At 48.8% G+C, this 22,425-nt stretch overlaps 1 protein-coding gene across 1 annotated transcript in view; it reads left to right on the top strand.

Moving 5' to 3' along the window:
- SPTBN1 (spectrin beta, non-erythrocytic 1) overlaps positions 1-22,425 on the top strand; it is a 153,577-nt gene that overhangs the window by 101,529 nt on the left and 29,623 nt on the right. The window contains exons 12-20 of the mRNA XM_023734522.1: positions 1,680-1,833; positions 2,605-3,475; positions 3,569-3,706; positions 4,595-5,351; positions 6,412-6,614; positions 13,419-13,509; positions 18,428-18,574; positions 20,134-20,397; positions 22,173-22,401. Of these exons, the coding sequence (XP_023590290.1) occupies positions 1,680-1,833; positions 2,605-3,475; positions 3,569-3,706; positions 4,595-5,351; positions 6,412-6,614; positions 13,419-13,509; positions 18,428-18,574; positions 20,134-20,397; positions 22,173-22,401 (2,854 nt within the window). The remainder of the gene's footprint in view (positions 1-1,679; positions 1,834-2,604; positions 3,476-3,568; positions 3,707-4,594; positions 5,352-6,411; positions 6,615-13,418; positions 13,510-18,427; positions 18,575-20,133; positions 20,398-22,172; positions 22,402-22,425) is intronic.

Genomic DNA, 22,425 nt, shown 5'->3' with positions numbered 1-22,425 from the left:
TGACTTCTTGTCTCGTCCATCTTTCTCTGTGTGAGTGGTCCTATTCTGGGGAGGGGGCACAGGTCAGAGAACAGTCGGCAGTGTGGACAGGCAGCAGGTCTAGAGCCAGGCGCCCAGCATTCAAACTGTGGGTGCCTGAGTCGCCTGATCTGTTTAAGTGGGGATTGTATTTCCATCTCCCTCATCCCGTTACTGTGAGGATTGAGCGAGATAATGTACGCACAGATCCTGGGGCAGGGCATGTTGGTAATGGCCGCTAATGCCGCCTATGCCTCCCCATCCACGACTGGCAGGTCTGAGCGTAGAGTCCCCAGCTCTCCCTCCACCTGGGAAGAGCCCTGCTGTCATGCCAGAGCCCCATGCCTGTCATGTCCTCTGGTGCAGGCCAGGGAAAGATATCCGCGTTGAGTCCTTCACCTGGAATCCGCTTAGCTTTGTAGATAGACCAGAACAGGGCCTTTACCAGACTGCAGCGAGGCCTCCTTCCTCCCGGTACACTCGGTGCCCAAGACTGACCTTATGCAAAGGATAGCCTTCCCAGGGTACAAGCCTCGGCTTTCAGTTGCCCCTTGAACTGTTCCTGGCACAGGGGCAAGGTCACCTGATGATGTCAGCTTTCCCTCCTGTTGTCCCAGATTTACAGTGTCCTTAGGTATAGTCTGTCTCAGCCTCTTAAAATAGACAGGCCCGTAAAATGCAGCAGAGAGGTGCTTGGTGTTCTAGAAATCATGGTGTATGTTATAACTGAGGCCAGGCAGAGGCTTCATCTCTGACGGGAAAGTGAAGTAGAAGTTCCATCTAGAGAGGGCGAGGCCCCCAAATTTGGCTGGCTGGTGGAAGAAACAGAAGAACCATCAGTGGGTTCGGACTCAAACCCCAGAGTTTGCTTGGTGTCTGCTAAGCATGCCAGCCACCTTATTTGGTTGAAGATACGGTTTATAAGCTTTTTAACCACACTCTTCTCCCGTTCATTCTATGCCTGTGTTGTTGAGGTACACCAGTAAACTCTTTAACCAAGGAAAGCATTCATGTTGAGGAGTCAGTGACTTCCTTGTGATTTCTTTTCATATTCAAGGTGAAACAAACTCTATTACCTTTGTCTCATTTTCTTGAATAGTTGCTGCTGCAGCATTTTTTTCTTGGAGCCTCTTTACATATTGGAATCTGTCATACCAGGCTCCCCCATCGCCCTGCCCTTTTTTCTGTTGTATACTTTGTAACATAGATTTGACGTGCTTACTCTATGGGTTGCCAGTTGCCATCGAGTCGGCTCCAACTCATGGGGACCCCGTGTGTCAGACTAGAGCTCTGCTCCATAGGGTTTTCAGTGGCTGGTTTTTTGGAAGTAGATCACCAGGACTTTATTGCAAGGCACCTCTGGGTGGACTCAGACCTCCAGCCTTTTGGTTGGCAGCCAAGCACATGCGCCGTGTGCACCACCCAAGAACTCGGAACTCCAAAGTAGACGATCCTTGGTTGAACTTGGCCTCTCCTGATGCCGTTTTCCTGTCTGTCCTACTCTGTTTGCTCATCATTCTCTTTCCCTGAAGGTGTAGGGAGAATGGCCGGCTAGAGGCAGGGGCCACTTGGTTGCCACCTCTCAGCGTGTCCACAGATCAGGTGATGCTGAAGTCAAGGTTGTGCATCTCAGTGTCCTTCCTACTGCCTCTCATGCACAGGTGCTATTACTGTCTCAAGACTATGGCAAACACTTGCTCGGCGTGGAAGACCTGCTGCAGAAGCACGCCCTGGTCGAAGCAGACATCAGCATCCAGGCCGAGCGGGTGAGAGGCGTCAACGCCTCCGCACAGAAGTTTGCAACAGACGGGGACGGTAAGGACGGGCCGTCCAGGCGTTGCCTGCTGGTCACCTGAGGTCCATGTTTGGTTTAGGGCAGACGGAAAATGAGCCCAACTGCAACTGGCTGGTGTTGTTTTCATTATTTTAGGTTGTTTGTAGTGGTGGGGTGATGCGACTCTTGAAGTTACTGCACCATTGTAGGTTCTTGGTGGGTTTGTCTGCCGCCGTGTTGCGAGGCTGTGAGATGCTGTGGAGTAACCTGAACACTTCGATGCGGCCTTGTTTTTGTGAAATGAAATGGGCAGGCCTTTGACCTCCAATGCTCAAATGCTGCTTGGTTTTGGGCGGCCTTCTGTCTGGCAGTGCGACTCTGCCAGACCACACTGCATGTGGCCCGGTACCAGCGACCTCATGTGGCCGCCGTGGCATCACCCGGCGTTCACATCTGGCCGCACATCCCTGTTGAGTGCAAACTGGAAGGATTTGGTTTAGCTTCTTGTATGGGAGAAACAGTTCAGTCTAGCCCCCCTCGTTTTGTACGATTCGTGTGTTTTCTTGGTTCCTAAGTGATCACTTTGTCTGTGGTTGGGACAAAAAAAATAATGCTCATCACTGCTCCTCCCTCCTGTTCCCACCAAAGAGCCTGGAAGTCACTCTGTTGCCTTTCCCCATAACATGCCCCTGCACCTAGAACTGAACCGGCAATCTGATAGTAAGAAGGTGGGATGTTGCTTACTGCCTGTGCACGGACAGAGCTCATAGTAAACCCTAAAACATTCTCGTTCCCTTTTTCCTGTTACACAGGCTACAAGCCCTGTGACCCCCAGGTGATCCGAGACCGCGTGGCCCACATGGAGTTCTGCTACCAGGAGCTCTGCCAGCTGGCGGCCGAGCGCCGGGCCCGCCTGGAAGAGTCCCGCCGCCTCTGGAAGTTCTTCTGGGAGATGGCAGAGGAGGAAGGCTGGATAAGGGAGAAGGAGAAGATCCTGTCCTCCGACGACTACGGGAAAGACCTGACCAGCGTCGTGCGCCTGCTCAGCAAGCACCGGGCGTTCGAGGACGAGATGAGCGGTCGCAGCGGCCACTTCGAGCAGGCCATCAAAGAGGGCGAAGCCATGATCGCCGAGGAGCACTTCGGGTCGGAGAAGATCCGGGAGAGGATCCAGTACATCCGGGAGCAGTGGGCCAACCTGGAGCAGCTCTCGGACATTCGGAAGAAGCGGCTGGAGGAGGCCTCGCTGCTACACCAGTTCCAGGCGGACGCCGACGACATCGACGCCTGGATGCTGGACATCCTCAAGATAGTCTCCAGCAATGACGTGGGCCACGACGAGTACTCCACGCAGTCTCTGGTCAAGAAGCACAAGGACGTGGCGGAAGAGATCACCAACTACAGGCCCACCATCGACACGCTGCACGAGCAAGCCGGCGCCCTCCCCCAGGAACACGCGGAGTCTCTGGACGTGAGGGGCCGACTGTCAGGCATCGAGGAGCGGTACAAGGAGGTGGCCGAGCTGACGCGGCTGCGGAAGCAGGCACTCCAGGACACCCTCGCCCTGTACAAGATGTTCAGCGAGGCCGACGCCTGCGAGCTCTGGATCGATGAGAAGGAGCAGTGGCTCAACAACATGCAGATCCCGGAGAAGCTGGAGGACCTGGAGGTCATCCAGCACAGGTGAGCCGGGGCGCGGGTGCCGGGGGTGCCGGCCCGCCCCTCACTACCTCCAGCGATCGAGGAGGTGATGACCGTGTTGAACTGCCTTTTCAGATTCGAGAGCCTAGAGCCAGAAATGAACAACCAGGCCTCCCGGGTCGCGGTGGTGAACCAGATTGCCCGACAGCTGATGCACAGTGGCCACCCAAGCGAGAAGGAAATCAAAGCCCAGCAGGACAAGCTCAACACGAGGTGAGCGGGAGGCAGGCAGAGGGCCAGGTGCCTTCCATGGGTGGGGCTGAGGAGGCTGAGGTTGTTCACTGAGCCTCGCAGCCGGGAATTCCCTGGATGGGTCACTGGCCTGTGGTGCTGATGTCATGGTGTTGCATCTGCCTTTCGACACCTAGTTCTGTGGGATGAGCCGAGTCGATGGGCACCTGCTCCCCACCCCATCAGAGCAGAGGCCTTGGTGCTCAGGTGTGGTGGGAGGTGTCAAGATGTCACCTGTGCTACCCCTTTTAAAATTATTTCTGGAACAAGGTTTTAGCATATTTGAGACTTCACTGGTTCTGTGTAAGTCCTGATTACAAAAAAGGTGGACCTTTGTTCCCATTCTTCTCTCTCTGTGAATGAGTCCTCTGGAGTAGATGGGACGGGCAGGCTGGTTACTGTCTGCCTTTGCGATGAGTAAGCGTCCGTCCAGAGATGAGTAAATGTGTACTGCGACATGGTTAAGCTGGTCCTTGGCAGGGCAGATGGTTGTAACTACTCACATTAAAGCCCCTTAACAGGCCCCTCTCCACATCAGGCTTTTTCCAGGTGGTGGTGCAGCGGTTAAGAGCTCAGCTCCTAACCAGAAGGTCGGCAGTTGGAATCCACCAGCTGCTTCGTGGAAACCTTATGGGGCAGTTCTGTCCTGTCCCGCAGGGTTGCTGTGAGTCGGAACCGACTCGATGGCACCTGGTTTGGTTTGGTTTTTTGGTTGGGTCCCCGAGTTGTCTCCGTAATACTGGGTGTCTGCATACCTAATGAGATCATTTACTTTCCAAAACGCACGTAGTTTACGGAAAGCTGGAGTGGGAAAGAAATGCAGCTGTAGCCCCTCTCACACTGCTGTCTCGGCCCCCCCCACGTTCACAGGTGGAGCCAGTTCAGAGAGCTGGTCGACAGGAAGAAGGATGCCCTTCTCTCTGCCTTGAGCATCCAGAACTACCACCTGGAGTGCAATGAGACCAAATCCTGGATCCGGGAAAAGACCAAGGTGATCGAATCCACCCAGGACCTGGGCAACGACCTGGCCGGCGTGATGGCACTGCAGCGCAAGCTGACGGGCATGGAACGCGACCTGGTGGCCATCGAGGCGAAGCTGAGTGACCTGCAGAAGGAGGCGGAGAAGCTGGAATCAGAGCACCCCGACCAGGCGCAGGCCATCCTGTCTCGGCTGGCCGAGATCAGCGATGTGTGGGAGGAGATGAAGACCACTCTGAAGAACCGCGAGGCCTCCCTGGGAGAGGCCAGCAAGCTGCAGCAGTTCCTGCGAGACCTGGACGACTTCCAGTCCTGGCTGTCCAGGACCCAGACGGCCATCGCCTCGGAAGACATGCCCAACACGCTGACCGAGGCGGAGAAGCTGCTCACGCAGCACGAGAACATCAAAAACGAGATCGCCAACTACGAGGAGGACTACCAGAGGATGAGGGACATGGGCGAGATGGTCACCCAGGGACAGACGGACGCCCAGTACATGTTCCTGCGGCAGAGGCTGCAGGCCTTGGACACCGGCTGGAACGAGCTCCACAAGATGTGGGAGAACAGGCAGAATCTCCTGTCCCAGTCGCACGCCTACCAGCTGTTCCTCCGGGACACAAAGCAAGCCGAAGCCTTCCTCAACAACCAGGTAACGTTCGTCACCACCTCTGCTTGCTTCCAGTTAGAGCAGGCACTGGGCCTTTTGAATCATTTTGGCGGGGACTGTGGATTTAATCTACACCTGTGTTAAGTTCAGTGGATAGCTTATAGAGACAGATTTTCCTGACTCCTAAGGCATTGTAAGCCATCCATAAGGAGGGCAGGAATTGAGGATTTTCAGGGGGAGCTGCCTTGCCTTTGCAGGATCTGGGTGGTGCAAACAGTTCGCACGCTCAGTTGCTAACCAAAAGGCTGGAGGTTTAAGTCCTCCCAGAGGCACGACGGAAGAAAGGCCTGGAGATCTGTTTATGAAAAATCAGCCATTGAAAACCCTATGGAGCACAGCTCTAGTCTGACGCCCCTGGGGTTGCCGTGAGTCAAAATTGACTTAATGGCAACTGGTACTGGTGCCGGATCTTGCCTTTGCAGCACGGGTTGGGTTCTCTTTCAGCATCTTTGAGGCCCTCTCATGTTCCTTGTGTTTCCTCATAATATCTCATCAAATTGACAGCATTCTGTGAGGTAGGTATTATCAAGTCCAACTTAAAAAATAGAGTGAAGATTTTTAGTTTTCTTTTACTGAATGCTCTGTCTTCTTGCTGTAGAAGGGTCAGTGATACTCATATGTCTTTACCTGATGGCACAAGGCAGAGAGCAGACAGACGGCTGAGGATGGCCGCCAGCATCAGGGTTGTTGATCTCTCTTACACGAGAGTGTCTGAAGGGTATGTTGCTATTGCCGTCGGGGCTCATGGCAGGCTCTGGTGGCTGGCACACAGAGCTGTGGTTACTTTCCTCACTCACTTTGGGAAGAATTTAGAGCATTTAACTAGGGTAGTTTAGTCACTTACGGTGTCCCGCTGGATTTTTTTCCCCCCAAATTTTTATTCTGTCTGATTCAGTAGATTATTTCATACAAATGTAATGAAGCAAGGGTTGTAAAGTATGTTGCTTAGAAGCCTAGAGCATAAGAAGATTTCTCTCGTTCTTTGGAAAATGAGATGTATTTGATATATCATACTCTTTTTTTTAATTAAAAAAAAAACCAGGAGTACGTTTTGGCCCACACTGAAATGCCCACCACCTTGGAGGGAGCTGAAGCAGCTATTAAGAAGCAAGAAGACTTCATGACCACCATGGACGCCAACGAGGAGAAGATAAATGCCGTGGTGGAAGCCGGCCGGAGGTTGGTGAGCGATGGCAACATCAACTCGGATCGCATCCAGGAGAAGGTGGACTCCATCGATGACCGGTGCGGTTTTCTGAGCTTCTTTTATTTATTGTTTTAATTGTGCTTTAAATGAAGGTTTACGGAACAAGTAGTCTCTCATTAAACAGCGCCCATATTGTTTTATGACGTTGGTTAACAACCCCGTGACTTGTCAACACTCTCCCCTTCTCAGCCTTGAGTTCCCTGTTACCAGCTTTCCTGTCCTCTCCTGCCTTCTAGTCCTTGTCCCTGGGCTGGTGTGCCCCATTAGTCTCATTTTGTTTTATGGGGCTGTCTAATCTTTGGCTGAACGGTGAACCCCAGGAGTGACTTCAGTACTGAGCTGAAAAGGTGTCTGGGGGCCATACTCTTGGGGTTTCTCCAGTCTCTGTCAGGCCAGTAAGTCTGGTCTTTTTTTGTGAGTTAGAATTTTGTTCTACATTTTTCTCCAGCTCTGTCTGGGACCCTCTGTTGTGATCTCTGTCAGAGCGATCGGTGGTAGCCGGGCACCATCTAGTTGTACTCTCTGAGATTCTTAAGGGAGTCTTGACTCGAGGACTCTCAAAGACTTGTCAGTAGTTGGCCAGAAGTCCTTGGGAGTGTGGGTATGAATGTCCCAGTGGGTGAAACGTGAACACTTAGCAGTATTTAATCTACCTGTCGTAGGAAATTAGTGAGCAGTACGTGGCTGCCTGAGAATGTGGTGGTTATAGGACATGCACAGGTGTCCACAACAGAAAACAGAACCTGGAAAGACAAACTAATTCTAGTCAAAGACCACGTGAGTCCTAATGCTGAGTAGCTGTCAGGTATAAGCCATGCTCTTCGAGAGCTGACACAGAGCATGTTGCCCAATGGGACCCTGAGACCCAGACACCTCCGCAGCTGAGCTCACGTTCACCTGCATCCACACAGGGGCCCCTCTGAAGCCTCTTGGAGGCAGAGGGAAGGGTGGGGTTTGCTTGTCCTGTGTACTTGGCAGAACAATTGTTAACTAAGGTAAAAACGAGTGTTATCTGGCTTTTCTTAGACAGTTGGCTCAGACGATGCTGAATGGAATCTTCCTCGTAGTCTGAGGAAGGGCTGTTTTTCTGCTGCCAGGAGATTTCTAGGTTTGGGTGCCTGTCTCAGTTACCTGGTGCTGCTGTCACAAAAAATACCCTAAGTGGGTGACAGGAACTTATTTTCTCCCATCTGGGAGGCTAGAAGTCCAAATTCAGGGTGTGGCTCTAGGGGAGGTCCTTCCTTGTCTGTTTCAGCTTCTAGTAGCTGCCGGGGATCCTCAGCATTCCCGGGCTGGTAGATGCGTCTGCTGTGTGCCTGTCTTCATGTGGCACCTCCCCCGTGTGGCTCTGTGTCTGTTCTGCTCTTTGTAACTCGGACGTCACTGATATTAAGTCATTAACACAGCAAAAGAAAGCCCCCTGTTTCCAAACAGGTCACATCCACAGGAATAGGGGCCAGGACTTCAACACATATTTGAAGAGGACACAGTTCATCCATAACGGTGCTTTTCTTTCCCGTTTCTGAAAGACGTTCTCTCTGGCTGAAGGTTGCTTTACCCCCTTTGACCCTCCCCGCTAACACCCGTCCTGCTGTGGTTACTGAAGCAGGAGATCCGAGGCAGAGCCAGGTTCACACACAGTGGCACAGGCTGGTTGTGGGCCAGCCACTTCCACCTGGTCTGTCCCGCCTGGGTCAGCCTCTGTTTTAGCCGATCCTTCCTGGTTCCCAGTGGCTGGTTGTGAGAGCGATGCCATCTAGAGACAAGCTGTTTCTCAGGGCTCCTCTCTGGCCTCCAGGGGCAGTGCAAAGAAAGAACTCTGGCTGAGGGCACCCATTGGCTCCCCACGTTCCAGAGGGTCTCCTGGGACTCTGGGCCAGGTTCACTTAAAATCTATTGTTGTCATTAGTTGCGGTCGAGTCAGTTCGGACTCATGACGACCCCATGTGTACAGAGTAGAACTGCTCTGAAGGGTTTTCAAGGCTGTGACCTTTCAAAAGCAGATCACCAGGCCTGCCTTCTGAGGTACCCCCGAGTGGGTTTGAACCGCCAGCCTTTTGATTCGTAGTCAAGCGCTTAACTGTCTGCAGCACCCAGGGATTCCTAAAATATACCCCCCCCCAAAAAAAAAAAACCAAACCCATTGCCGTCAAGTCGATTCTGACTCATAGGAACTCTATAGGACAGGGTAGAACTGCCCCATAGGGTTTCCAAGGAGCAGGTGGTGGATTCAAACTGCCAACCTTTTGGTCAGCAGCTGAGCTCTTAACCACTGCACCACCAGGGTTCCTAGGATATGTTAGGGGAGGAGGATTAATTCTTTTCCCCGTTAAAGATTGAGCTCCTGGCTTGAGCGCCTCCAATCTTATTTTTTCACTGATTCGGGGCCTAGGCTGTATATTCTAAGGGTGGTGCTGTGGAATAGGACATAATTTGTATTAATTATAATTTTATATTTGTTGATTCTAAAACAACCACAAACAAAGAAAAAAGAAAGTCGTTTTCAAAACCCTTTTAAACGGGTGCGAGAGAGAGGATTAGGCAAGACATTCTTAACCGAGAAAATAAATAATGACCTTTTTTCCTAACGTTCAATGTCCTGTTATTTTGTAAATACGCTGTCTAGCATTGGTGGCGTTAGGTGGACACAGCTGGCTTCCTGAAGGCAGGCCTGGCCGTTAAGGACACGTGCACGTGGGCAGGCCTGCAGCTGCCTTGTGCTTCCTCGGTTTATTTATGTCCCCAGTGCCACAGCTGCAGGGGCTGTTAGAAGCAGGTGATACTGTCAAGGCAGGAGGATCCTGGACGGAGAGCATTCCAGCAGCCCTCACTTGTGGCTTAAACTTACATTAGCCCTTGACTGGCTGGGAGCTTGGGTGCTGCAGTCCCAGAGCCGCCTTAGGGTTTCTCCGTTTTAAAAAAGGAGAGAGTCATGTGCTGTTGAGCATGAGAGAGACTCGAGGGTGATGGGGGTGCTTTCTGTTTACCCCTCGTCAGGAGAACGGTGTTTTATTGTTTTTCTCTGCTGGTGCTAACCGAATTCTGGTCACGGCTTAATATCCCCAGAGGCCGCAAGATCTGAAACTGACCCCAGAGGATACTTGTCTGTTATTATAAAAATACCCAAATCTCTGCATTCCAGGTGTTGTCCTGTGCACAAGCTAAGTAAACATCTAAATGTTCAGATCTCATTCCCTTGTCCAGAACCATTCCGGCACCACTGTGGAGCTGTTCTTGTGGAGCGCGAGATCATTGTAACCTGCTTGCGGCCCAAAGTCTCTTCAGTTACTGTTGAGTTTATTGAAGAGAAGAAGTACTAGGACAAAGGTGTTGAGTCCTAACAGATGTGGGTGGGGTGGGCACTGCCTCTGAGTGCCTGTGACTGAGTGGCAGCCTGCTGCCCAAGCAGGTGGTGTGAACCTCCGAGCTCCCGGCTAAAAGGAAAATTCCAGCTCCACACAGTCCTGAGCGAGTGAGGAACAGGATACAGCTTTATAAAGCAACATTCTCTCTCATAGGGGGAAAAAAGCTTAAAAACTACCAACCAGTTTATTGAGGCGCCTATTTTACTCGGAGTCCCTAGGTTATGCAGACGGCTGCTAACTGAAAGGTTGGAGGTTCGAGCCCATTCAGGTGCCTTGGAATCTAAAAGGCCTGGTGATCTACCTCCGGATAATCAGTCATTGAAAATCCTACGGAGCACAGTTCTGCTCTGACAGACACGGGTTTGTCACGAGTTGGAATTGGCTCCATGACAACTGGAGTTTTTGTTTGTTCGTTTGTTGGGTTTTGTTTTTTAATTTTATTCAGGCTCACAGGAACCAGAGTTAAACCCAGCTCCTTCTTCACATGATGAGGGAACTTTTGAGTCTTGGAAGTAGGAGGTGAGAGATGGAAATAAACCAAGAGATTTAACCTTGCCCCAAGCAGAGAGCACTCTCAGAACTGTGGGAAGCTGCAGCCAAGTTTCAGAACTCCCAGGTCCTTCCCTACAGCTGGATCCATGATCCAACCTTGAGAGATCTTCCTATAGCTTCTTCCCGTGAGGGGTGTCAGGTGCCACGAGTAAGCGGTGAGTGTGGCCAACATTGCTCTCGAGGTCGCCTGAGTTGGCGATGGCCTCAGCGGCCTGCATAGCCGTGTTTCCCTCCTACCAGCACACCGCACCAAGACCCTTCACCGTTCCTCTTGTAGACCCATGTCATTTGGACCTGAGGTCCTAAATCACCAGCCACCATGTGGTTTTTCCCCACTTCACAGTCCCCCTACAAGAGAAAGATTTCCTCAGCAGAAACCCATTGGGTATGCCTGAGACTTGATCATAGAAGAAATCCATTGAAAATTCTGTGTGTTTGTATTTCTCCCCTACTCTCCTCAGATGGTGGTTGAAGGTATTTTTATTTTCACTATTTCCATGAACATCGAGGATGCGTTTCCTAGCACTTTTGTGGAAGAGAATGAGATCTTTTATTCAAGGCCTTGGAGTCGTGCATTTTGTTACTAACCCCATCTCAGGTGTCCTTCCTCTTGTTTCATTTCTTTCAAACCTCCTAGAAATAGTAACTGGGATTTGAGGGTAGAGGACTTCAAGGACTTCTCTTGACATTTCTTCCCTCCTCACATTTTTAAATGATTAATTTCTTGGTCAAGTAAAGGTTCAAAAGGGTAAGCTCAAATTCACTGACAATCTTAAAAATACATATTTTTGTTTGTGATGAAGGCTAGTGGGGAAGTCAAGTGGCTTTGACCTTTATTATTTTTTGTTATCAAAGGAATAGAATGTCTAAAATTTTGAGGAAAAAAGCTGCTACCTTTTCAACCCACCTCTAGCACAATGCCATTTTAACTTTTTTCTAATACGTGGCTTGGCATTTTTGTGTCCTTGAATACTCCTAAGCTCTTTCCATTTGGCATTATATAATAAATATTTTGCTATCTTTGTATTTTGTCTTAGTGGTATAAGCATATTAAGACCACTTTTCCTGATGCTATGGAATTCCTTTCAACTAAAAAAGTTAAAAAGTTACTGTATTTAAATATCTAAAAATTAAAATAAGATGCCCCCACTGTGCTCTGCCACCTGACAGTCGTATTTCCTTTTGTGATACTCCATTTCTCATTCTGACCTTCCATAGCCATCGGCACCTGTAGGAGCTTTTTCCTGCGCTTCCCCAGGCCGGTGATCACTGCAATGCTGCTGTTGTCACTTGTTTTGTTGGCACTCTGTAGACACCCATGCAGCACATGGCATCATGGTAGACCTCTCTTGTTGACACCCTTTCTAGGCATTGTGGAGGTTCTGACCTTGTCTTCTTTCTCATCCCTGCCATAGGGGCCGCAGGGATTGGCGAGGGACTTTACCCAGGCACAAGCAGCAAGAGACTTCTCTGAGAATCAGAGTGAAAACCCAGACCTCCTCACTCGCACTGTGTCCCTTCCCCACTCTTTGTGCCCCTCACTTTGGCTTTCTTGAGTAGGTTGCCCGGGACTGTCAGGAAGCTCGCCTTCTTCCTCAGTGCACTCAGCTCGTGCCCGTTATGGGGGAGCCATTTCAAAGCAGTCCTTCGCACAGCACTTAACAACATTCACGTTGGTGTTCTTCTCAGTTGCTGGTGGAGAACCTGAGCTGCTGGCACGTGAAGGAAGTTGGCTGGCGAGTGCGGGGACCTCTGCATGTGCGCAGTGTGGGCACTGACAGCGGAGGATGAGAACCCCGTTTCTCTTCTTCTCATCCCCAGGCTCAGGGGTCCTACAAGTCTTTTGTTTAATGTGTTATGCTTTAATGTCTTTGAACCCTAGTTTACCTCATCTATTAATAAAGAGTTGGGTTGAGGAGATGTATATTGTCTTAGTTATCTAGTGCTGCTATAACGGAAATACCACAAGTGAATGGCTTTAACAAACAAATTTATTCTCTCACAGTCTAGGAGGCTAGAAGTCTGAATTCAGGGCACCAGCTTCAGGGGAAGGCTTTCTCTCTCTGTCGGCTCTGGAGAAAGGTCGTTGTCATCAATCTTCCCTTGGTCTAGGAGCTTCTCAGCACAGGGACCCTGGGTCCAAAGGATGGACTCTGCTCCTGGCACTTCTTTCTTGGTGGGATGAGGTTCTCCTCCTCTCTGTTTAATTCTGTTTTATATCTCAAAAGAGATTGACTCAAGATACAACCTAACCCTATAGATGGAGTCCTGCCTTATTAACATCATAGAGGCAGGATTTACAACACAGAATAATCACATCAGATGACAAAATAGTGTACAACCGCCCAATACTGGGCATCATGACCTAGCCAAGTTGACACACATTTTGGGGGGACACAATTCAATCCATAGCATCTGTGATCTCAGAGGTCCAAAAACGATCGTTTCTGAGGTTTTACTTTCTGAGTGAGTGTGTGTGTGTCTTTTTCTCAAGACAGGAGGACTCTGTTCACATTAATTTAAACTCAATTATGTGATTGTATACATATTCTTAGTTCTGCCTGTGTTCTGTCAGCCAGTTGGCAGTTTCTTGGAAGACAAGTACCAGCTTCACCCACAGTGCCTGAAATGGGGACTTGTACACAGCGCGTGCTCATTTTTCCCTTGTACCAGATTAGGAAGCAGCACGTTTGTCTAGGTGGCTGGACTGTGTCTTTGGCTGGTTGTGTAGCTCGGGCAGGGTCACTCCTGTGCCATGGATGACGCACTCGGGGATGCTAAAATGTCTTATTTATCTTGACTCCCCCACATAATTGAGAATCGTAAGCGAACTTTCAGCGTGTATGGAAGCTCAGAGAAGGAATTGAGCTGCAAATTTTGTATTTTAAGATTCACTGCTTGCCTTTCTTTTTTTAATTACCACAGACACAGGAAGAACCGTGAGGCAGCCAGTGAGCTTCTAATGCGCCTCAAGGACAACAGGGACCTCCAGAAATTCCTGCAAGATTGTCAGGAGGTACGTCATCCTTAAATCCCTCTAGTTCTGGCTCCAGTGATAGCCAGCCAGCATTTGACAAAATAGCCACCCCTTGAATCGTAAACTTAATTGAAACCAAAAATTCATATCTCCCATTTGACTTGGGGTAGGGAGATAGGGGATTTTGTTTGTTCTCCATTTTACGAGTTACCACTTAGAGTAACTAGATTATTGTAGTAGAATATTATGGTCTGGAACTGCACTGTCCAGTTCTACACCATAATATTCTAGTCACATGTGACCATTTCAGTTTAAATTAATTAAAATTGATAAATGTAGCCCCTGAGTTTCATCACTTTAAATGGTCAGTGGCCACCATATTGGACAGTGCAAAGTTCTGTTAGGCAGTACCGTTTTAGAATATCCTACAACGTTTTATATTTTAAGTATTTAAGCAGTGTCCCATTTAAATGGCATGGAAGGAAAAGAACTTAAAAGGAACCAAAACTGGCTACCAGGTGAGAAACAGATTAAAAAAAACACATTTTCTTACTCACTTAAGACTCTAAAATATCCGTCTTTGAGTCTCCTTAAAGTTGGGTCTAATGGGCAGAGAGTGGTAATCCTGATTTCACACACCGAGTTTTAACATGTGGTATTCATCTGATGGTTCTCATATTTTTCATGTCCCCCTGCCCCCCAACACATGCATAAACAAACTTTGAAAACTAGAGTCGGCCAGAAAACTCCAGTGTTCTCAGCAAGGTAGCTGGAGAGAAGAAGCTAGCTGACTTCTATGCATGAATTCTGGAGCACATCTTATTTCTCTGTCTGCCAGAGAACGATGATGAGGCTCTGTCCTCTCAGGTTTAATAGAGCAAATCCCCTAGAAGGCAAGTGGGAGGCGGGACATCGAGGGAAGCTGCAGAGACCCGGGGGTGTGGGGTGTGCGGGGCGGTATTAGCTCGGGCGCTGAGAGAATGACTTGGGTCATCACAAACACCTCGCCTGCAGTCGCGCGGCTGTGTTTAAAGAAATGTGGCTCTAATGACAGGCCTGTTAGGTCCTCTGTGGCAGGTCCTTCATGTTCATTAAGCTCCTGTCTTACTGCGAGTCTTGCAATATGTTCTAGCAGCTAACCCTTACAAAGGAAAGCCACTGAACTATGTAGCTTAGGGTCTGTCAGCTTTCAGCACGATGTTGATGAATCTAGGTCTCTGGGGATTTGCCTGGAGCCAGACAGGCTGAAGGCAGGAATGCCTCTTCTAAGTGGCATCCAAGCATTAACAACCATTAAATAGCATGCTCATTTAAAGAGGCATTCATGGCGCTCGATGGCCGCCGAAGAGAGTAATGGGATCTTAAATCTAGCTGTGCAGAGTTGCCGGTGGTGCTGCAATGAATAAATACCGAGTGGCCCTTTAGCATTGGAGGGACTGAAGGGGATCAGGGGATGTTTGCAGGCTCGGTCCTTGTATCACCTTGCTCCTTCCCTTGAAGCACCACCAGTGGCTCGATTTAACCTCAGGCCATATTCCTGGCAGTGAGGAGGACTTCACTGGGATCCCATACCCTTGCTTTAAGGGACAAGTGAATGAGATGAAATCCATTCACCACACCCTGGTGAAGCCAGGGCTAACGCGAAGAGAAAGAATGCCAGGAAATTAGCAAGAGGCGAGTGGACAAGGGGAGCCCTGGATAGAAACCCAGTCATATCTGAAATTGCCAGTGCCCTGTTTTCCACTCACATAGTTAAGGATTTATAAATAGAAGTGTGTGGAAAAAGTAAGTAGACAAACGATAGTCCTGCCCAGTGATGTCACAGGAAATGTTCAGTCTTAGTAGATCTTTAGCTTTTTTTCCCCCCTTTTGTTTCAAATTAACATCCTTGGTTACAAGCAGATCACTCTCTAACACAGCAGTGGCTTCCACTGTCCGTTACAAGTGCCCGAGGGCTCAGTCCTTCTTGGCTGGGATTTTCTTATGTTGCAGAGATGATTTATGGGCAGGTCTCCTTGTGCCTGCTGTGCCAAATCCCCCTGGTTTATCCTTTCTTCCCCTGTTCGGCCAGACTCTCCATGAGCCTTGTCCAAAGTTAGTACAACCTGAGAATCTTCTGGGGGCGGGGGTGCCACGTCTCCTGCATCAGCATATACACACAGCCTCTGCCTAGTGACTGAATTCAGCTCCATTTGGGGGGCACTGAAACACTTGGTGTGGAGCCCTGGCGATGCAGTGGTTAAGAGCTTGGCTACTAACCAAAAGGTTGGCAGTTAGAATCCACCAGCTGCTCCTGGGAAGCCCTATGAGGCAATTCTACTCTGTCTTGTAGGGTTGCTGTAAGTCTGAATCCACTGGACAGCAATGGGTAAAACACTTTGTGTAGACATACAGCCAATTTTGTATTCTTTGGCTGTAAACTTTCAGCCTCATTAAAATACATCCCTTTTAAGCCAGAATCTCCACAAATGGAGTTCTTGTGCAGAGCAGCCCTACATTTGAAAATCCATCTGTTGTGCCAGTAGGTGTTTACAGAGCGCCCAGAGGTCAAATTTAATACGGTTACTGACTTTCAGGGTCCCTGGGTGGTGTAAACCATTAACACAGCGGCTAACCGAAAAGTTGGAAGTTCAGGTCTACCCAGAGGCACTGCAGAAGAAAGGATCTGCTTCTGAAAAATCAGCTGTTGAAAACCGTATAGTGCACGGTTGTACTCTGACACTGTGGAGTTGCTATGGGTCAGAATCGGCTCTACACCCACTGGCACCAGTCCTGACTTTTGGTATTGTTCAAGAATCAGGGAGCCAGAGACTTGGATTGTGAGATCTGCCCTTGTGGGCCACCCAGTAACCACCACCTGGGTGGGGACAGGTATTGCATTAGCACCACGATGGGAATGAACAAGGATCCACCTGTTCCCGGTTATAGACGGGAATACAAAGAGCATCATAGTTTTTGTACTATGGTAATGCAGGATCCTGAAAAATGAACGAATGATTTAAAAAACATTGCTTTTCGTTTTATTCCCTCACAGTACACCTCCTGTTTTCTGAAAGTTTCTTTTTTAATTAATTTTTCCAGAAGGGCGGTGTGATTAGGCATGTCTGCACAGGGATGGTGAGTTCAGTGCTTTGCTGGTAGCTTTATTCAGTGATCAAAGCATTGTCTCTATCCTTTTGCGATCTGCACAGCGTTCTTTTCTGCAGAGAATAGTCTTAGATGACCTTTGTAAATGCCCACAGATAATGACTGTAGCTCTGGTGGCAGAATGCCGACGAAGGGCTGATGAGCTAGCACGGTCCACGGGCCCGTTTCGTCGTGCTGCCGCGCGGGATGCTTTATCTGTAGGCTGATGCGTTCAGCAAACAGCAGATTTGGTTATAAGCCTCTGGTTTTTATGGAGCGCCCTTTTTTTTTTTTTCCTAAAAAAAAAAAACAGAAAGTCCTCCTTGTGTAGTTGGTTATGAATAGAGAAAATATCTGAATGTCCTTGGCGTTTTCAATAAGTACCTTCTATTGTGTTTAATCTCAGTGTGCATATAGAATACAGGGAAAAGCTTTATCGTTTGGTTTCCTTTTGGCCTTTTTCCCCCAGATTGAATGCCTGGCCATGGTGTTTTTCAGATGTTGATAGCTGAAATACAGAGAATCCTTTTTGTATGGTAGATGTGTCACCAGTTGGTGGTACTTGCTTACAGAGAGCTTTATGAGATATACTAGTCTTTTCTTCAGTAAAGGCAGAGATCGAGGACCCTGCTACCTTTTGCTCTCAGCTCCCCTTCTGTCCCGTGGTGTGATGAATAGCCTGAGAAAGGTGGACATGGTGCCTGGAGTTCGCCCATGTTCAGAGCTGGGGTGCTCCCGTGATCTGCATCACCTCTCCTTGACCTTGTTTCCAAGGAACAGCCTTTCTGTTGTTTAAACAAATTTCTGGTGTCCAGAGCACTGTGACTGGCCTTGGGAATGTTCTGTAAGGATTTCCTGTTGGTTTTCCAGGCCATTTCTGAAGCTCTGGAGACAGTATCACGAAGGGGTCCGGGTGCCGATTATAGGGACAGCAGTTGGTACAGTAAACACGGCTTCTTGTGGTCACATAGAAGAAGGGGCGTGTTCCTGAAGACGTTTGTTTCTGATGCTGGGCCGACTCTGCATTCCTTTGTGGGCCTTCTGGCTGGTCACAGGCAGGCCGTACTGAACTGGGACCGAATCTTGGTAAAAGCCGAAGGAGAAGCGGGCCCAGGGCCTGGTGCTTGGCTGACTCCCACCCCTGAGCCTCAGAAGAGAACTCCATCTCATCTGTCAGTGGCTGGGCAGGTTCTCTGTGGTTTCCCGAGTTCAGGTCCAGGAAAACACGTTGAGTCTCAAAATCAAGTCCTGTGAAGTGTTCTTGGTCTGAATGGAAGGTTCTTTAGGGAAATAAAGATAGAGAAAATGAGGCGAGGGTAACTGAGACTTGAGGGAAACAGTGAAAGAGCATCCTTGTTGCCTTACCCCACAGTGAGCAAGTTATTCATGCCTTTTGGGATTCCCATGGATTTGCCTGTGGAGGAGGGAGTGAAAGAGTAGATTTGTTTTTTTCCTTTAAGAAAACTAAAAGAAAGATTGCCAAATGGAGTAAAAGAGAGTCAGTCACGATTAACGTGGCGTATCTGACACAGGTGTTCAGAAAAGAAAAATGATGGTGACTTGAATTGGTTAGGGCCGAATTTTAAACACCAGCCTTTCAAACAGTTTGAAAGCTGGCATGTGAGAGCCTTTGTACCTCCGGGTTTCACATGGTTCCAGGTGCAGCCACCGTGGAACGGATAGCTGTCATGGTAGGTCAGAGTCGTAATGTTAATTTGGTTGTCTGTTGACATGGAAACATGACACAAACACAACCCTTTCTAGGCAGAAGAAAGAGGGAAGTCCATCATCACGACCTCTGAAGGCTTCCTGACTTGTTTTTTTCCCCTAGCTGTCTCTCTGGATCAATGAAAAGATGCTGACAGCCCAGGACATGTCTTACGATGAAGCCAGAAATCTGCACAGTAAATGGTTAAAACATCAAGCGTTTATGGCAGAACTTGCATCCAACAAAGAGTGGCTTGACAAAATTGAGAAGGTGAGTGAGCTGTTTAATAGGGAATCCTGTTCAGTGGCGTGACCGTGGTGAGAACAAGCTCCTGTATTTGTCTTTCTTAATTTTATTGTAAAAGTGTTGACCATTTCTAAGTGTACAGTTCAGTGACATTAATTACATTCGCAGTATTACACAATCATCACCACTGTCTATTTCCAAACTTTTCATCATCGTAAATAGAAACTTAATAATACTCCTTCAGCAATAACACCCGGTTCCCCAATTCCCCCAGTGCCTGGTAACCTCTAATCTTTCGTCTCATGCATTTGCCTCTTCCAGATATTTCATTCAAGTAGAATCATACAACATTTGTCCGTTGTGTCTTACTGATGTCACATAGCATGTTTTCAAGGTTCAATCCGTATTGTAGCATCTATCAGACTTCATTTTTCTTCACGGCTGAATAATATTCCATTGTATGGATATACCACACGTTATCTGTTCATCTGTTGATGGGCACTTGGGTTGTCTCCACCTTTTGAGTACTGTGAATAACGCTTCAGTGGGCTCTTTTTTATTTAGCATGTTTGCCACCGTGTTTGAGTCATACCTGATCATGTAACAAAAGTCACACAGCCCCTAGCTGTCCCACTTTGACATACCGATTCCTGACTTTATACCAACAGAGGGGAGAAAAGCAGAAACCTGAGCAGGTGGTACAGAATTGTTGATTTATCTGACGGTGAACACCAGGGGTTCAGTCTCTGTCGTGCCTCTCGTCCTGCAGGGAACTGGCTGTGAGCTTGTGGGACAGGTGCCCACAGTCTTCATCAAGTGAACGTGGGTCGCTTTGTGAGGGAGCTTTATCACACACAGCTGCACAGAACTTTAAAAACATTATGTACTTAAAAAATCCTGTGCTTTAAAATTTCCGTTTTTCCTGGGACTGCTGTTAGTCAGGCACTGTAGTAATTGCTCGGACGTATTATTTTGGCACAGGGCGACCCCGTACAGCATGGTGGAACCTCGGCGTGAGATTCTCCATGTCTCTCCACATCTCTCCCTTCACACTTTTTATAACATTATCAGACTCTTAACTGTTAAAATGTTGTGTTATGAGGTTTTTCTTTGGCGGTGGGGGGGGGTGTGGAATGGAGGGGTCGAAGGCTTAAGTTCTTAGCGTGCAAGGTCCCGTTGCTCCAGTTGTAAAGGAATTTCAGCGAGCGGCGAGCACTCACCGCTCAGCCTCTGTGAAGTCCATATGTGCACAGGCTTGGCCGTCGTTGATCTTCCTGAGCAGTGAACTTCATGTGGAAAGACTGTGTGTGCGTGTGCGTGCGTGTGTGTGCGCGTGTGCGCGCGTGCGCGTGTGCGTGTGTGTGCGCGTGTGCGTGCGTGCACGTGTGCGTGTGTGTGCGCGTGTGCGTGTATGCGCGTGTGCGTGTATACGTGTGCGTGTGTGCGCGCGTGTGTGCGCACACGTGCGTGTGGGGTGAATGAACGGGTAACTCACGGATCAGGTACGTTAGGTTTGTTGTTCACAGTGACATTCATTGTCTGCAGACTGTTAGTTTCTAACTGCTGTGGTTTGTGTTTTTCAGGAAGGAATGCAGCTCATTTCAGAAAAGCCCGAGACAGAAGCCGTGGTGAAGGAGAAACTCACCGCTTTACATAAAATGTGGGAAGTCCTTGAATCCACCACCCAGACCAAGGCCCAGCGGCTCTTCGATGCCAACAAGGCGGAGCTTTTTACCCAGAGCTGTGCGGACCTGGACAAATGGCTGCATGGCCTGGAGAGTCAGATTCAGTCTGATGATTACGGCAAAGACCTCACCAGCGTCAACATCCTGCTGAAAAAGCAGCAGGCAAGTGGGCGAGGCGGCCCCGTCCTGGGCCTGTTCCTGCGCTCACCACCATGTGCCCAAGCGCCCGCGGTCTCTGGGAAGGGATTCGAACCCTGCAGAGTGGCTTCTCTGACAGCATCAGGGGGCATTTCCAGAGTCAACGGGACAGATACTGAAATATTGTGAAGTATTGGGTGTCTGTCCATGGGAGTAATTTTTATCCTCTTCCTAGCTGATAGGTATTATCAGTGTTTGACAGTTAAGGAATGTTATTTTATTCAAGTTTGCATTTTGCATAAAGGAAAGTAATCCTATTTGCATACCTTGCTATTTGACATCCAGCTATGTGGCAGTAAGGAGCCCTGGTGGCACAATGGTTAAAGCACTTGGCTGCTAACCGAAAGGTCGGCAGTTTGAACCCACCAGCTGCTCCACGGGAGAAAGATGTGGAAACTCTATGGGGCAGTTCTTCCCTGTCCTGTAGGGTTGCTATGAGTCAGAATCGACTTGACAGCAGTGGTTTTGGTTATGTGACAGTTATCTGAGTTGTTCAAGGTACTTTACAGATAATAAAAGAAATTAATAGTTTTTTGCATCATGATAGAGTGGCTCTAAGGGCAGGTGAATTTACAAGAAAACAGGACCCAGTGAGGTCGAGAGAGCAAGTCAGTGGCAGATTTCTCTGCTCGTCAAGTTATGCACGGAATAGGTTTTTTTTCCACGGGTGGTTTTCAGTCAGCACTGTTTCCCTCTCCTACCCAGGAAGGGAGTCACTTAGTCTACTTCCAGATTCTGAGCCCCTTGTTTATAAGCTGTCCATGTATGGTCTACCCAGCATGGTGTTCCCAGAGCGGGGCACCTTTGCCTCCTCCGTCAACTGCTTCTCCATGTAGTTAAGCCATTTGTATATTGTTGGATGATTGTTCAGTGTGTACAAAGAGAGTCTTTCAGCTTTCTGACTGAATTGAGGGAGCATTAGCCACCCTTTTGGCCTAAGAGAGCTGAAACCTGGAGGCCTTACTCTATCTGGTGATAAACTGGGTTCCAACATTGTTATGGCTTCTTGACAGGCAAATGAAGACTGTCCTTTTCCTATAACACTTTTTTTAAAATTATTTTTTAATTTTATTTTGCTGTAGGTGAAAGTTTACAGTGCAAGTTGGTTTCACATTCAAAAGTTAATACACAAGTTGTTTTGTAACATTGGTTGCAATCCGTGCAATGTGTCAGCACTCTTCCCCTTTCCCTTTACATCCCAGGTTCCCCGTGTCCATTCAGAACTCTCCTCTTTTCCCTTCGGGTTCCCTGTGTCCATTCATCCACGTTTCCCATCCCTTCCTCCCTTCTTGGCTTGGCTTTTGGGCGGGTGTTGCCTGTTTGGCCTCGTATACTTGATTGAGAAGCACGTCGGTGTTATTGTTTGTTTTATAGGCCTGTCTAATCTTTGGCTGAAAGGTGGACTTTGGGAGTGGCTTCATTTCTGAGTTAGCAGGGTGTCTGGGGGCTGTAGACTCGGCGGTTCCATAATTCTTGTTTTCCACTGGTGTTTCCCTCCCCAGTCCCTGCATAAACTGGAGTATTACTCCCAAGTTTAAAAACCCTAAAAGGGGATTTAAAAAAATAATCAGCTGTTGAAGTGGAGGGCTAAATGGTAGTGTGATAGCCATTAGAACCATTTCGTGGGCTGTGCTGTATAAATTCATATCCCTCAGCCTTCCCTTTGGCCAACGTCGAACACAGATAGGGCGGTGTCTCCCGCGCGTGTGGTGCGAGGTTAATCTGTTTTCCGCCCCCAGATGCTGGAGAACCAGATGGAAGTGCGGAAGAAGGAGATCGAGGAGCTGCAGAGCCAGGCCCAGGCCCTCAGCCAGGAGGGGAAGAGCACAGACGAGGTGGACAGCAAGCGCCTCACCGTGCAGACTAAGTTCATGGAGCTGCTGGAGCCGTTGAACGAAAGGAAGCATAACCTGCTGGCCTCCAAGGAGATCCACCAGTTCAACCGGGACGTGGAGGATGAAATTGTGAGTGGGCCCTTGCCGCACGCGCGGC

This window comes from Trichechus manatus, unplaced genomic scaffold (genome assembly GCF_000243295.1).
Source record: "Trichechus manatus latirostris isolate Lorelei unplaced genomic scaffold, TriManLat1.0 scaffold00005, whole genome shotgun sequence".
Classification (NCBI taxonomy): Eukaryota; Metazoa; Chordata; class Mammalia; order Sirenia; family Trichechidae; genus Trichechus; species Trichechus manatus.
Note: the sequence above shows the minus strand (reverse complement) of the source record. Positions and strands in the feature narration are given on the sequence as shown.